We start from the raw sequence: 17,075 nt of genomic DNA, 5'->3' as shown, positions 1-17,075 counted from the left end.
TTTCTGTTTTGGAAAAAAATTATTTTTAAAGATTTTATTTATTTATTTGACAGAGAGAGAGAGAGAGAGATCACAAGTAAGCAGAGCTGCAGGCAGAGGGAGAGGGAGAAGCAGGCTCCCTGCTGAGCAGAGAGCCGGATGCGAGGCTAGATCCCAGGACCCTGGAATCATGAGCTGAGCCAAACGCAGACGCTTAACCGACTGACCCACACAGGCGCCCCATGTTTTGGAAAACTGTTAAATATTGAGTCAATTTCTTTAATAGATACAGGTCTGGTCAGAATGTCTTTCTTTTTGTGTGAGCTTTGACAGGTTGTGTCTTCAGGTAGCTGGTCCTTTTCATTAGGTCATCAAATCTGCGGACATAGAATTGTTCCTAGTATTTCTTTTTATCCTTTCAATTTCCATAGGATCTGTAGTTATATCCCTTCTTTCATTCCTGATATTAGTATTTGGTGTCCTCTCACTTTTTTTCTTAGACTGGCTAGAGGCTTAATCAATTTTATTGATCTTTTCAATGAACCAACTTTTTGTTCCATTGATTTTCTCTATTGATTACCTCTTTTAATTGCTTTCATTCGTACCTTAATTCTTATTATTTGTTTTTTTATGCTTACTTTGGATTGAGTTTGCTCTTCTTTTTCTAGTTTGCTAAGGTGGAAATGTAGATAATTATCTTAGATCTTTCCTCTTTTCTATAGGTGCATTATAGAGGTTTGATCACATAATTCCAGTGTGTGCAGAGGTGGTTCCCTGTACCAGTCACTACCAAACAATTCTCTGTAACACTAACTGATTGTTCTACAATTTATTTCAATTTTAATACTATCTACTTGGAGATAGTGTCAGATCCCACATGTTAAGGGCCCAGTTGTAGAAGACTGCTGCTCTGACTTTAGACACCAATTACAAGCTTTTGGCCAACTGACTATAGATTGGGGAATTGAATTACCCCCTCCTTGGTCTTCTGATGCCAGGTGTTACCTGGACCTGTGACAGACTGACTATCAATCAGAGGTTCCTACCACCACTTCCTTCAGTATAATTAATTTGCTAGAGTGTCTCACAGAGCTCAGGGAAGTATTTTGCTTATTGGATTGCTGATTTTTTATAAAAAGATAGGATAAAAGGTACAGATGAATGTTTAGATGAGGATCCAGATGGAAGAAATGCACAGGGCAATGTATGGGGAAAGGGAACAGAGCTACCATGCCCTCTCCAGTCATGCCACTCTGCCAGCATCTCCATGTGCTTACAGACCAGCTCTCTGAACCCTATCCTGTTGCGATTTTATGGAGGCTTCATTACATAGATGATCAATTCAGTCATTGGTCATTGGTGATTGAACTCAATCTCCAGGTTTCCTCCCTTCCCTGGAAGACAGGGTGGGGGAGGGGGGACTGAAAGTTCCAACCTTTTAATCACATGATTGGCTTCACTAGCAACTAGTTCTCATCTTTAGGTGAGTTCCAAAAGTCATCTCATTAACATGACAAAAGACATCTTTCTTACTCCCATCACTTAGGAAGTCTCAAGGGTTTTAGGATCTTTGTGCCAGAAACAGGTATGAAGACCAAATATGAATATTGGTATTATAAATCACAGTATCACAGCATTCGATGCTATAAATTTCCTTGTAAGCATTGCTTTTACTCCATTCCAAAAATTTTACTAAGTTGTGTTTTCATTTCATTTAAAATATTTTTTAATATACTTGTGATGTCCTTTACTGATGTTATTTAGAAGTGTGCTTTTAATCTCCCTGTGTTATGGGATTTTCCAGTTACCTTTCTGTTATTGACTTCTATTATTAATTCTGTTGTGATCTGAGAATAGACATTGTATGATTTTTTATTCTCTTTAATTTGTAAGATGTGGTTTATAGCCCTGAATGTGATCTAGCTTAGTGAATGTTCCATGTGAGCTTAAGAGAATTGTGTATTCAGCTGTTGTCAGATGAAGTCATGTATAGATATCAATTAACTCCAGTTATTTGTTGGTGGTGTTGAGTTCAACTATGTCCTAACTGATTTTCTGCCTGCTGTATTTGTCTGTTTCTGAGGGAGGGGTTTGAAGTCTCCAAGTGTGACAGTAGATTCATCTGTTTTTCCTTGCAGTTTTAGCTGTATTTGCCTCACATAGTTTGATGTTCTGTTGTTAGGCACATACACTTTAAGAAATGTAATGTCTTTCTGAAGAATTGACTCCTATTTCTTTCTATAATGCCCTTCTTAATCTCTGATAACTTTCCTTGCTTTGAAGACTGCCTGTACGGAATTAATGCAGTACTTCTACTTTTTTTTTATTGTTGTTAGCATGGTATATTTTTTTCTATATATTTACTTTTAATCTATGTGTCTTTATATTTAAACTGGGTTTCTTTTAGACAACATATAGGTGGGTTGTATTTTTCACTTCCTTCTGACAGTTTCTGACCTTTAATTGATGCATTTAGGCATTGATATTCAAATTGATTATTTATATAGTTGGATTAATATCTACCATATTTGTTACTGTTTTATATTCGTTGTCTTGTTCTTTGTTCCTGTTTTTGTCATTACTCTTTTTCTGCTTTTTTGATTTTAAGTAAGCATTTTCTATAATTCCATTTTCTCTCCTTTCTTAGAAGCATATCAGTTATACTTTTTTTTTTTTAACTTTTTTTAATGGTTGCCGTAGAGTTTGCAACTAAAGTCTACTATCAACAGTATACTACTTTATGGGTATTGTGTGTACTTCATAACAAAATAATCATTGATTCTTCTTGTCCCTAGTATCATTGCTGTCATTAACTTCATATGTCATTAATTTCATATATAAGCATACATAAGCATATATTCATGTGCATAAATGTATAAGCATACATAATGAAATACAGTGTTGCTGTTATTATTTTGAATAAACTGTTGTGTATTAGATCATTTTAGAATTAAAAAAATGAAAGTTTTTATTTTACCTTCACTATTCCTTCTTTAGTGCCCTTGCTTTTCTTTGTATAGATCCAAGTTTCTGACCTATATTATTTTCCTTCTCTCTAAAGAATTTTTGTTAACATTTTTTGCAAGCCAGGTCTACTAGCAACAAATTTCCTCAATTTTTGTCTGAGAAAGTCTTTATTTCTCCTTCACTTTTGAAGGGTAATTTTTTTTCAAAGGAAAAAAATATATTGGATTAGAAGCCCAACAGGGATATTTATTCTCTGTTAAAAAAAGTTTTCCCTCCTGCTCCACCACATGTATAGAGAAATATATTTTATTTTTATGATTTCAAATTATTTTCATACCTCACAATGGATGGGACTTGATCACATAATTGTTTTATGATCTCCTATGCTTATGTTATGAATGCCGTTCCTCTTATTTTTGATCACTTTAAGCACAGTTATTTAAACTTTTGAAACATTGATCTAATTTTTCAGGGTAGAGAACTTGAGATTGCTGGGGTTTTTTTCTCTCTCATCACTTTAAATTTTTCACTCCATTCTCTTCTTGCTTACATGATTTCTGAGGAAAATCAGATGTAATTCTTATCTTATTTCTACTATTGGTATTGTGTTTTTTCCCTTTGGCTTCTTATAGGAATTTTTTGTTGTTTGATTTTCTGTAATTTGAAAATGATATACCTACGTAGAGTTTACTTTGACGTTTATCTTGATTGGTGTTCTCTGAGTTTTCTGAATCTGTGGTTTGGTTTCTGATAAAAATCTGGGGGAAATTCTGAATCATTGTTTTTTAAAAAATATTTCTTCTTTTCCTTTCTAGCATTCTGGTATTCCCATTACGCGTATGCGACACATTTTGTAGTTGTCCCACAGTCCTTGGTATTCTTTTTTTTTTTTTTTTTCTTTCCAGTTTTTGTTCTCTTTGGCTTTGGGTTTTTGAGGATTCTATTGATATGTACTCTAGTTTACAAATTCTTTCCTCAGCCATGTTCAGTCTACTAATATTCCCATCAAACACACTTTTCATTTCTTCTACAGTATTTTTTATTGCTAGCATTTCTTTTTTGTCGTTCTTAGGAATTCCATCTCTCTGCTTTTACATTGTCCATTTGTTCTTTTATGATGCCTCTTTTATCCATTAGAGCCCTTAGCATAAGGGCTTAACATAATTTTTTCTTGATAGACAGTATGTACTTGGTAAAAGGAACTGCTATAAATAGGCCTGTGGTAATGTGATGGTGAGATTTCAGGGAGAGAAAGCATCCTTACCCCTGTATTAGTCTTTTAGTCAGCTTGTGCCTCTGGACCATGAACTTCACAAATGTTTCTCAGTTTTTTTTCAGCCCCCTTAGGTGGGAGAAGATGACTGTAGTTGACTGTAGTTGGATATTTCCTTTCTCTAGGTCAGTTAGGCTCTTATAATACCTCAGCAGGTCAGGATTGGTTAACTAGATTCTCCTGAGGACAGGCCTTGTTAACAGATTGCTCTGGTATGTTTCAAGTTCATTTTCCTTTCCCCTAAGAAGCCTGGGAGGGTTTTTCTGATACTTATGAAAACCTGGTTGATCTCCTGGAAATAAATTGCAGTGTAAATGTAGAGTCCTCTCTATGAGGGGAAGGGTTGAAAGCACTGAGATTACATCAATTTGTCAATTACAGTTCAGTTTTTCCTAACTGGACACTGTTTGCCACAGTGTTTCCACTTAGGTGTCTCTGCTCTGATACCATGACTCCCTCTGGTTTGCTGTTTGTCTTCTCAATCTTGAGGGCATCAGTTTGCCCTGTTCTTTTCTTCTCTTATTGGACCTAGAAGAGTTGTTGATTTATCAGTCTGCTTAGCTTTTTACTTGATAGAATGGATGGGCTCGTGGATTCCAGGATTTTTACTTTCAGAACAGAAACCTCTATATTGCTTTGTTTCATCTCTCTCTGACTGCTGGTTTGCCCTGGATTTGAACAGCATTATAGAAGTGTGCAGCAGAGTGAGGAAACTGAAGCACTAGCATTTTTGACAGAAATGAAAAGAAGAGCCCCACAACCAGAAATTATCCGGGAAATCACGGAAAGGGAAGAACTTGGGAAGTAGCTCAATGACCTTATGTATGAGTTTAGCTCTGAGCTGTACCTTTGTGATTCCGATCCAAATCAGAGGTCTAACCTTTGCAGTGAGGCAAGATAAAGAATCAAAAGTCATTCAGGTGGAAAGGAAAAAAAAGAACTATCCCTTTTACAGATGACATGATTGTCTATGTAAAAAATTCTTAAGGATTAACACACACAAAATTCTAGTAAGCAAGTTCAGAAAATTTGCAAGAGACAAGTTTCTCATGCAAGCATAAATTTTATTTCTGTGCATTAACAGTGTATAGTAGGAAGCCAAATGAAAAATACGCTTAACAATAGCTTCAGAAACTTAAATATTGAAAATATAAATGTCAGAAACATGTAAGGATCTGTGTGCTGAAATCTATAAATCACTGATGAAAAAAATGGAAGTATTAAGTACATGATGAGATATATTGTGTTCATGTAAAGGAAGATTCAACATAGTAAAGATGTCATTGAATTGATCTATAGATTTAACATAATACCAATTAAATCCTGGCTAGATTTGTTTGTTGATATATGCCAGGTGATTTTTAAAATTTATATGGAAAGGTAAAGTAACTAGGATAGCTAAAATGACTTTGAAAAAGAATGAAGTTGAAGGAATAATACTTCCTGGATTTAAGACATACTATAAAGCTCTAATAATGAATACAGTATGTGAATCAGCAAGGTGATAGACACATGTATCTCTATAATAGAATAGATTCTAGAAATAGTCCCACACACATATGGACAATTGTTTTATGGTGAAGGTGCAAAATCAGTCTAAGGGAGGCATAGTTGTATGCCAAAAAATGGCTCTTGACATAAACCTCACACCTTAAAAAAATTTAACTCAAAATTAACTCTAAGTGTAAAATATAAAAGTGTAGAACTTTTAGAAGAAAACATATAGGAGAGAATCTTTGTGATCTAGACTAAGCAACATCAGTTTAGTCATAACAATAAAAGCGTGTACATAAAAGACAAAAATTGATAAATTTGACTTTGACATCATCAAAGTTAAAATTTTTTAGTTTGCAAAAGATACAACAAAAAGATGTTACAGACTGGAGGAAGATGGTAGAAAATTTTTACCTGACAAAGGATTATATCAAGAATATATAAAGAAGTCCCTTAAACTTCAATAGTAGGAAAACATAAAATTCAATTTAAAAAAATGGGCTTAAACTTGAACAGACACTTGACCCAAGAGGATATAAGGATGTCAAAATAGCACATGAAAAGATATTCAGCATTATTAATCAATAGGGTAATGTATATTAAAACTAGTATAAGATACAACTACACACTTAGTAGAATGGCCAAAATAAAAAATACTCATGGTTCCGAGTGCTGGCAAGGATGAGAAGCAACTGGAATATATTAGTGGCGGGATTGCCAAGTGGTACAGCCATTCTGGAAGTTTGGTAGTTTATTACAAAGTTAAACATACACTCTTACCTTATAATTCAGGCTCTCTACTCATAGGTTTGTGTTTATGAGATATGAATGAAAACTGTGTTCACCCAGAGGCCTTTATATGAATGTTTCTAGTAGTCCTATTCATAATTGTTGTTAACTAGCTACAACTCAGTTGTACACAGACTTTGGTAATCCATTTATAAAATGAAATACTATTCAGCAATTAGAGGAATAAACTCTTGACATACACAACTACTTGGATGCGTCTCAAAGGCAATATGTTGAGGTCAGAAAGATAAAGTCAGAAGGTTCTGTACTAAATGATTCAATTTATATGACATTCTTGAAAAGTCAGAACTGTAGTGATAAATAAGAGAGGAGTAGTTATTCAAGATTATGGGAGTTGGAAGAATGTGATTGTAAAGCTGTAAAGGGATAGGATAAATGAACGTTTTCTTGGTGTGATGGAACTGATCTGTATCTTGATTGTGGTGGGGTTATAAAAATGTACATATCTGCCATTTTCAGAATTGGACACACACACGTGTGCACGTGCGTTCCCACACACACACGAGAAAAGAAATGAGTCAGGGGTTTTTGCTGGATTATTTAAAAGATACTTAAAAATAATAGAAAATTCCTGTAAAGTCTGAATACCAAATAATTATTTCAGCTTTCCGTGTGGTCAGCTGTTTTAATATTTATTTTCTTTATTGGATAATTTTAGCGCTTCCAGGGTATACTTTTTAATCCTGCTTCTGTTAAATAGGCTCTGCTTGGCTGAAAATGGAGCTCGCACCAGGATAAAGGAATGGCCATTTGGCCTCCCTGCTGGGGCATATTTTGATCTTGGGGGGCATTAGAAGATGCATACATAGTAAAGGTCACACATGTATCATTATAATCTCTCTATTGTACTTTTGGAATTTTGAACTTCTTAGGTGTTAGAAAGTTACATCATGACATTTCTAAAGTATCCATGGATTACACATGGTTACTGTAGTGGTGCTGCCCCTTGTAGCACGTCCACTCAATTTTCAGAAAGGGACAAGCACATTTAGCACATTGTAAGTGGCCATTTTTCGATTGGGATTAAATGTAAATTAGTAGGCTTTAAGAGTTATTTCTTCTACAGTAGAGCCTTTTTATTGCTCTATCTTTATTGGCTATTTAGAGTTATGAATGGAGCTGATCAAAAGGCTGTTTTGTTCTCACTATATAAATGCTGGTAGATACTATATACTAACATGCAACTATGTCATAAGAGGTTTAGAATAAATTCCTTTAGAAGTAAAAATTTTAAAATTTTGTTTCCTATATAAGACAGATTTTGAGATATTTCAGTCACACGTTTATAAACTTTGACTTTTTTGGTTCTAATATATTTTGTCAGATAAAATAGGTTGATGAAACATAAAATCAAAATCTGTTACCAGAAGAAGGTAAAAATGTGTAATAGCCTGATTAAAATAGGGCCTTTAAAGAATACTCTTAAATAGCCATGACAGTGGTAGCAAATTCAGTAGAAGCTGCCTGTCTCCTTATCAGGCTGTAAGAAAACGTAGAAATTACTGAGAGATTGCATGGCTAAGGGCAGGCTTAGTGATTTCATGTGCTACCAGTGTATTCCATCTGTCCTTACATTTTACTGTGCTGCATTTCACTGTTTTCCTTGTTTGACTCTGCAGATAAATGTATTTTACTTATTTCGGCATGTATCTCCACTGAACTGATGAATGTGACAGTTCGTGTATCAGGTTCATTGCATATACAGGCAGGTAGGCAGTGTTCTTTTAAGAGTGCGTCTTTAGGAATACATTGTCTAAAAGTGACCGTTAAATGTACCTGGAATTAGAAACTTTTTAGAGCTTTCTAATTTTGAACTGTGAAGGAATTTAACTCTTCTAACTTCTGTGAGGTTGGGTTTTTTTGTTTTGTTTTGTTTTGTTTTGCATGTGTGTCACGAGAAATTAATTGCGTTGAGTGAGAAATTATCTTGGGTATGGACTTGAGTTGATTTCTTTTACAGTTCTGTTCCTGCTCTGATCACTCTCATCTCAGAAAAGTTTTATAGTTAAAGAAATAGCATAGAAACAATGGTATTAGATATTTTATATAATTTTAATCATCCTTTGCAAGATTTCAATGTATCTCAATACCAAATTAGGCTACATAAAAAATGAAACCTTATGAAAAAGTCAAAAGATTTTCTCCCCTACTGATACCTTAATTTTAATGGAGGTTAATCTACTTCTGAATTTATTCTGGCAATTACTTTGTCCATAGTGTTTCTTAAGATATTAAAAGCATCCTTTTAAAAGGGGAGGAGGTGTTGGATCTTGGGCAGTCTTTAATTTTTTACGTTATAAATTCCGTTCTTCTCAATATATTTAAGCAGTTCATCTAGCTGAGGTACATGGCTTGTTTCACTATAAAGCAGATTGAAAATCCAGTTTCTGTATCCTAAGAACTGCCTTTGAACTGAACTTAGGTTACATATTCAGTCTTAATCATTTCAGTTATACGTTAGGGCTGTCTTTATGATATGTTACTTCTTTAAATAATCAAATACCTCAAAGGTAATAAAACTTTTAGGATCACATGACATGAGTTATCTACATTAGTTACTTTTAAAAAATAAATAATGGACAAATTGAAATGGATACAGTTACATTAAAATCAAGTCCAAATCTATATATAAATTTTAATGGAACCTAAATATGTTACGTATTTTTCATTAGAGACAGAAATTAGTCATGTTCATACGTAGTTATTAAATATTCTCAGGTATTTGTGGGCCAAGACTATATGGTATTCTTTAATAAATGGACCAGAAAACTCTAGCAAGATAATAAATATGCTAAGTCATTAGAGGTATTATAATACTATTTTCTTCATTTTTTCTAAGGTCTAGGCCTTTATGAGTATGGTACTTGAAATAAATATTATTTTCAAATTTAATGGGAGCTTATTAAGAACTGGAAGATAATAATTATTTTTAAGAATAACCCTATAGATTGTTAGTGTCATTTTCCTTAAAGGGAGACAGGATTATTAAACACCCTTAACTATTCCTGAAGTAGAATTGCTACGCATAGAACATGATATGTTATAGTACTATCTATTGAAAAGTTTAGCAATTTTACTTTATGAGATGAAAGTCAGTACACTTTTTGTCTATCAAGTAAAATATTCCATGAAAATCTGTTTCTAGGTATTGCTATACTTTTCAAGAGAATCTTCTATGTTGTATATACTAGTTTTGGCTGATAGATACTTGGTTTTTGGTTATCCTATATACTTAGATCCTCTACAGATGAACTGATGTGTCTAGACAGGAAGTGGTATGTAGGAGATATAGGAATGGGCTGAAGTATCCTTTATATTTGCCTTTGTATCTAGGGGAGTTGGAAATAGGCAAGAATGGAGAGAAATTTTGTATGGCAGTACACAGAATTTTGCAAGTTTATTGTGAGCCCTGCAGCAATCCGATGCATTTTAGTTACTGGTAAGTTTGTTAAATTATGTTTGCAAATGTACCTCTTCGAAGATGGCCATCTATTTACTATTACATCCACCATGTCAAATATACCTATTTTAAAGATTTTTTTTGAAAAGATGTGGTATTGCTATTGCATTCAGTTTTAGGTATCAATTTAAAATACTTTTGTTAGTGAATGCATTTGACTTTTCAATTGTCATAGCTAAAACTGAAGTGAAATTAACTTTATATGGGTAGCATAGTCATGTGTTAAGATTTTGGAATAAAATTAATATTTCTGATTTTGTAATGGAACTCCACTGTGAATAGAAGTCTGAGCTAATTTTGTAGATGTTTGAGAAAGAGTAGTCCTTCTGACATAAAAGAATAAGAAAATCCATGGCATCCTTGTAATTTTATATAGTTCTACATAGAGGGCAATTTATTGTAAGAAATATATATTTTTTTTTTGCATTTTTTTCATGGACCATAGGGACCATAGGCATTTCCAGTCTTTCTTTTTGGCAGTGCTGATTTTTAGGAATTTTAGTCATCTTTCTCCCTACATCATTAAGTCAAGTGTAGGTCAGAATTCCATGAAAAGATTAGGACATTGTGTAATCTCTGTGCAGTAGTTTCTTTATTCTTCTCAAACATTTAGGCAGAAGTATTTTGTGCAGTAGTACCTGTGCAATTATTTGTGAAGTGGCTTTTACTATTGATACAATTCATTAAAAATGGACTAGATTGCCTAATAGCTGTTCTTCTTTACAGAAACATTAAAAAAATCCCGAGATTCTTCGGTAGTTGTGTTTTATTTGTAAATGTCTAACTTTAGGACAAAATAAAAGAACATCGTTGACTTGTAATACCAGTTTACTTTTTTGTGTGTGTGGTTTAAAGAAATAGGGCCAATTAATGTAATCGAATTTTAATTTCTTGTAATGAAGTACTTTATTTCCAGATATACTATTTTTTTTCTAGCTGATGTCATGTAACCCATTGAACTATCAGTTTTTATAACAATGATAATTTTGCTATTGATTCTTTTAATGAGAATTTCTGATTTGAACAAGAATAGCCACATTATCAGAGAAGTGTGTTATCAATTCTATTGAAACCAGAAGAGCTAGAATAACTTGAGAGAATACAATCACTTTTGGACTTAGTGATTTTCAAGTTTTCCTCATTAATAATTTTCTTAATACCTTGCAGGAGTGAGTACTTGCGAATTTAAAATATATTTAGAAAATTGTGGTTTTACCCTTTCTTGTGAATATAAATAGGTAATTTAGGGTACATTATAAAGCACAGCAAATAGTTATTTTAATTGCTGATGAAGTTTGGCTTGTCATTTATTGTTATAAACTACAGTAAGGATATACAATGAGGGAATATATATTTTCTTAGGAATGCCATCATGCGTTAATGCTGCTAGTTGAAAAATTTTCAGCATAACTTTGTGAAGTATTATTAAAGCTTAATTCAATGCAGTCATTTATTTTTGTTTTGTTTCTTCATTCAACAGACATATCAAGCGCTTTATCTTTGTCTGGCACTTATCTTTGTGTGCTTTTATGTGTTTGTGTATACATTGTATAATTAACTGCCACTTTCATTTCAATATTATACAGATCATTTGTTTTTCTGCTCTCATGAGCTTTCCTGAAGGCATATATGGACATATTAAAAAACTTGTTGTATATTTCTCTGGATATTTTGTAAAACATATACATTTTTTTTGAAAAATAGGTCTAAATGAAAAGTTTATTTTAAAAACAAGTGTGTTCCTCCAAAGCAATATTGCATACATACTTAAAATTCCCTAAGATAATATGTTCTTCAAAAGAGTATTATGATGAAAGTCTTTATTGTGGAGAATTGATGTATTTGTGGGTGTGTTTCTTATGTCAGATTTACTTGAAGCAGGTAATGTACATGTGTGTAGATGAACTTCAGTATTTGGCTTTGGAATTTAAAAAACTATGCATTTGTATTTTGATTTATGATATTTAATTTTAAAGAGATGAGACTAATTTTCTCATGCTTGTGAGAAAATATATTCCTGTACAATATAAGGTATAACAATCACTGTCAGCAAAATAAAGATTAGATTTGAATTTGGTTGTTATCTTTTTGGCATAATAAAATTCTGAAATGGAACACTGTGTTTATGATCAACATTTGATGATTACATAATGAAATTATCTGTACTTTACATGCAGTGCTACTCTTTTGGCATTCCTGGTTGAACTACTTAAAAGTTCAGTAGCCATGCAAGAACAGATGCTGGGTGGAAAAGGCTTTTTAGTCATTGGCTACTTACTTGAAAAGGTAAGTGATACATATTGATGGTTTTATTGTGTCGTATATAGCTGAACAACTGACAATCCCTAATTATATTTTTTCTATAGTTTGTCTTTTCATCGACTGCTCATTGTTGGCTAATTCACAAATATCTACTTTTGTATTTTGCATTTAGATTTAAGTGTAGACATTGAACTAAATTGGGTGCTAGAAATCTATATAATTGAGGAATTTTGAGTGAAGATAGAAACTAAAGAAATTTTTTTTCCTCTATCTTTATTCAGAGTTACAAGTATTTCCCCTTAATTCTTTTTCCTGGTTGTTTCTTTGCTATCTTTATATTCAAACTACGTTTCTTAGTAGTTTTGTCTATTTTATTTTAAATGGATTTTTTGTTTTTTGCTTAATTTTCCAATTATGAGGTAAAAAAATCTTTATTTTGTAATAAGCGAAACATTAGTTTGTGATTTATCTCTGCTTTTAATATATCTGAATATTTAAGATAGGTTTTCTTTAATCACTAAATAATATAAACAATACAAAATAGATGGTTTTAATTTTCCCCATTTTGTGTCATTTGTGTTTTGGGTTTTTTTATGACCTTCTTTGCTTTAGTTACAACTATAACCAAATTACAATTCTGGTAATGAATCCTGGGTTTCTGATTATGGTCTCATAAGAGTTTGGTTGTATCATGTGATTTCTTTTAAAAAGTAAAGGGGCAAGTTATGTATACAAGTATTGGCTTTTTTCTTTTCTAAGCAAATATCTGTCACCCTCATTAGCTCTCTCAAACCTATTCTTATCAGTTAACACTAGCATATTGTTGCTCTGAAAATGGAACTATTTGAGAATAATAGAGGTGAGTCCTCAAGTGAGAAGAAGAAACTTATTTTTCTCTTCGGAAATAGTATTGAGAAGACCTTTGGAGATAGTTTTTTCAACTCAGATTGCTCTACCTTTGAAATCCTTGTAACCTTTGCTTTGAAATAAGTATTCTTTCTTGAAGGATTGATTGGTGATGGAGGAGGGGTAGGTTATTAAATAGATCGATCATCGACAGCATTTCTTTACTGAAATAATTTTTTGCAGTAACATTAAGCTTATCTTTCAGTGTTTGGTTTCATGGAAAACTATTTTTTTTTCTATCTAATTAAGAATTGTTTAGAGGATTTATGTTAAATTACATTTTACATGAATCAGATATTATGAAATGCTTTGTGATAATACTGTGTATGACAAGATCACTAACATAAGCACTAGCCCTTGAATATACTTTTCATCTATTTGCTGAGAGTTTATCAGCATACTTCTAAAGTGAGCATTCTTTTACAGTTAAAATTTAGCTTAAAATTAGAAATTCAGTGAGGGGCACCTGGCTGGCTTCATCATTAGATCATGTGACTCTTGATCTCGGGGTTCCAGTTTCGAGCCCCAAGTTGGGCATAGATATTCCTTAAAAATAAAATCTTGAAAAATAATAAATTAAAAAAATTAGAAATTCAGTGAAAGGGCTTTAAATCAAATAAAAAGACATATTCAGTTCTTCCTCTTTCTCAGAAATAATATCCTTAAAATTATATTGTCAAGTTAGGTATAAAAATTATCTCATTGTGGCTTTAATTTGCATTTTTGGAAAATTTGAATAAGATTGGACATATTTTCATATGTATTTATAGCACATCCACTTTTTCTTTTTTATGGAGTAATTATTCATGTCCTTTGCCAGTTTGCCCCATTTCCTTTCAAAACTCCCACTTCTAGGCAACCTGAAATCTACTTTTGACTCTGATTTGGTGTACTCTAGATATTTTATATAAATGAGAGCATGTATTTGTCTTTTGTATCTTATTTCATGTACCATGGTGTGTACAAGATTTCTTCCATCTTGTAGTATATATCAGTACTTTATTCCTTTTAATGGCTGAACACTATTCCATTGTCTGTATATAACACATTTTGTTTATCTATTCAAATGTCAATAGACATTTGTGTTTTTTCCAGCTTGGATGTTATGTATAATGCTGCTATGAATGTTCATGTACATGTTTTTGTGTGGACAGATATTTTTATTTCTCTTTGTTAGATACCTATCTATGAATTGATTTGCTGGGCCTTTAATATGTTTATGTTTAACCACTTGAGAAACTGCCAGATTGTTTTCCAAAGTGGCTCCACCATTTTACATATTTACCAGCAGTGTATTAGGTTTCTAGTTTTTCACATCTTTTCAACATTTGTTAATTGTCTTTTGTATTCTAGTTTATTCAAGTGGGTGTGAAATGGCATTTCATTTTTTATTTGCAATTCTGTGATGTCTAATCATGTTGAGTATCTTTTTCATATGCTTATTGGTATTTGTGTATTTTCTTTGGAGAAATGTCTATTTAGAACTTTTGCCCAGTAAAAAAATTGTGATATTTTCATTATTGAATTGTAGCAATATTTTATTTGTATACTAATCTTTATTTGATACATGATTTGCAAAGATAGTCTTATTCTGTAGATCACATTATGTTTTAATTTGGATTTCTATGATGACAAATTAATTTGAACATTTTCATACATTTATTGTCTTTTAGTAGTTATCCTCTTTTGGTAAATACCTGTTCAAAGTGTTTGCCCTTTTTCATTTGAATTATCTATCATTTTCTTGATTTGTGATAATTCTGTTTTTATCGCAGATATGAGACCTTTGTTAGGTAGGTATCACGAATATCGCTTCTTTGGTGGCCTGCTTTTTCATTCTCTTAATCTTTTTTATTAATTTTAATTATATAATTAATATAATTTTAATATAGGTCACCATTTCATTTTCTTTTATGATTAGCCCATTTCGGATCCTAATGTATCCCAAAGCCATAAGACTGTTCTATGTTTTCTTTCCAAATTTTGTTTTACTTTTCACATTTAGATTTACAGTCCATCTGGAATTGAATTTTGTGTATGGCATGAGGCATAAGGGTCAAAGTTCTTTTTTAACCCTCAAATATGTAGCTAGCTGGCCTGGTACTGTTTACTGAAGATGACTTCCCACTGCATCGCAATTTAATTTTTGCCATAAATCCGATAACCGTATATAAATGATATCATTCCCAGAATCCATCTTTTGTGGGTTTTTTTCTTTGAGCCAGTACAACACTATCTTAATTTGTATGCCTTTTTAGTATATTTTGATATATCATAGTGTGTCATCTAGTTTTATTGTTCTTCAAGATTACTTTGGCTATTATTGGGTTTTTGCCCAATATTATTTATATATATATTATTTATATATATATATATACCTATCAATTTCCACCAAAAATGGTAGGATTTTCATTGTATTATATTGATATTTTTATTTTGAACCTTTCAATTCATACATTTAGTGTATCCTTCTATTTATTTAGGTCTCTTTGGTAGTTTTCTGTGTAGAAAACTTTCTGTCTTTTTGCTAGATTTATTTCTAGATAACTTGAGGTTTTTCAAATGTTAGTTTTTTTATTTGTCATGGAAACATAGAAATATAATTGGTGTTTATATTGACCTTTTATATACCAATATTGCTGTTCTTCTATTAATTCTAGTACTTTGTTCTTTTTTCAAAAACATTTCTTTGTAGAAAATCTCATCAACGGAGAATGGAAGTTTTATTTTTTCCTTTCCAGTATTTATTCTTTTTATATTTTTTCCCTTGATGTTGCACTAAGACTTCCAGTATAATGCTGAACAGAAGCTGTAATAGTGAGCATCCCTATCTTATTCCAGATCTCATGTGCAAAGCTTTCAGTAATTAGCCACTAAGTATGGAATATGCTGTAGATTACTTTTAGTAGAATTAGGAAATTGTCTACTACAAGTTTGCTGAGTTTTCTATATCATAAACAGGTGCTGAGTTTTGTCAAATGCTTTTTCTGCATTATTTGAGATAATTACTGTGTTTCTTCAATTTTTTCCTAGTTTAGTGAACTACAGTAATTGATTTTCATATGTTAAGCCACCCTTATATTCCTGGAATCCTATTTAGTCTTAGATCCATCCCTATTCCAATCAGTCTTTTTTCCTTAAAATGGCTCATGTCAGTGTCACCAATAGTCTTATATTCTTACATCTTAAGATTCTCAGTTTTCATCTTATTTGACCTGTTAACATTTAAGTTCTAAAAGTCTTTCCTTCTTGAAATGAATTCTTCAGTTGTATTTTGTGACAGCATTCTTTCTTTGTTTTCTTCCTACTTCCTTGGTCTCCTGTTTTATTCTCTCCTACTAGTGCCTCTTCTTTCTAAATTTTAAAGGCTGATTTTCCTCTCAAATCTTTCATCCCTCAGTTTTCTCTACTTAATAGCGTCGCCATTCACCAAGTAGTTCAGACCAAAAATGTTAATCCTTTTTGACTCTTTGACACACTAAATCCATACGCTGGTAATTATGTTGTCTAGGTATCAAAACATACCCAGAATGAATGACTGCTTTCTACTTACTACCTTACTCCTTTCTATATCACATTGATATCATCTTATTTCAGACAGTCATCCTCTTTCACTATTGATTATCCACAGTCTGTTTTTTACTTGCAGCCAGACTAATCTTCCTAAAATGTGTCAGACCTTACTGCTCCATCCTTCTCAAGGTAAATTCACAATTCTCTTACCTCTGACATCATCTCTTATCATCCCCCTCTTATTTTCTCTGTTGCAGAAACACTGGCCATGCAAAGACTTCTTTGCCTTTCCCTTAAAAACTAAAGTGGTAAGCATGAGTCCATCTCAGGATTTCTACATTTTCTTTTCCCATTGCTTTCATCATTCTTTTTCTAGGTATCCAACATGGCTTGATTCTACACTTGATTTAG

At 32.3% G+C, this 17,075-nt stretch overlaps 1 protein-coding gene across 9 annotated transcripts in view; it reads left to right on the top strand.

Moving 5' to 3' along the window:
• The window catches only part of NBEA (neurobeachin), a 662,067-nt gene that overhangs the window by 124,930 nt on the left and 520,062 nt on the right, over window positions 1-17,075 (top strand). For all 9 annotated transcript variants that reach the window (XM_087865187.1, XM_045796974.2, XM_045796975.2 and 6 more), the window contains exon 11: window positions 12,161-12,269. In XM_087865187.1, coding sequence (XP_087721313.1) covers window positions 12,161-12,269 — 109 coding nt within the window. The remainder of the gene's footprint in view (window positions 1-12,160; window positions 12,270-17,075) is intronic.

The sequence above is a fragment of the Ursus americanus genome, chromosome 10 (assembly GCF_024610735.1).
Source record: "Ursus americanus isolate L20-20 chromosome 10, mUrsAme1.1.p, whole genome shotgun sequence".
Lineage (NCBI taxonomy): Eukaryota > Metazoa > Chordata > Mammalia > Carnivora > Ursidae > Ursus > Ursus americanus.
The sequence above is the reverse complement of the archived record's forward strand: the minus strand, read 5'-3'. Positions and strand labels throughout refer to the sequence as shown.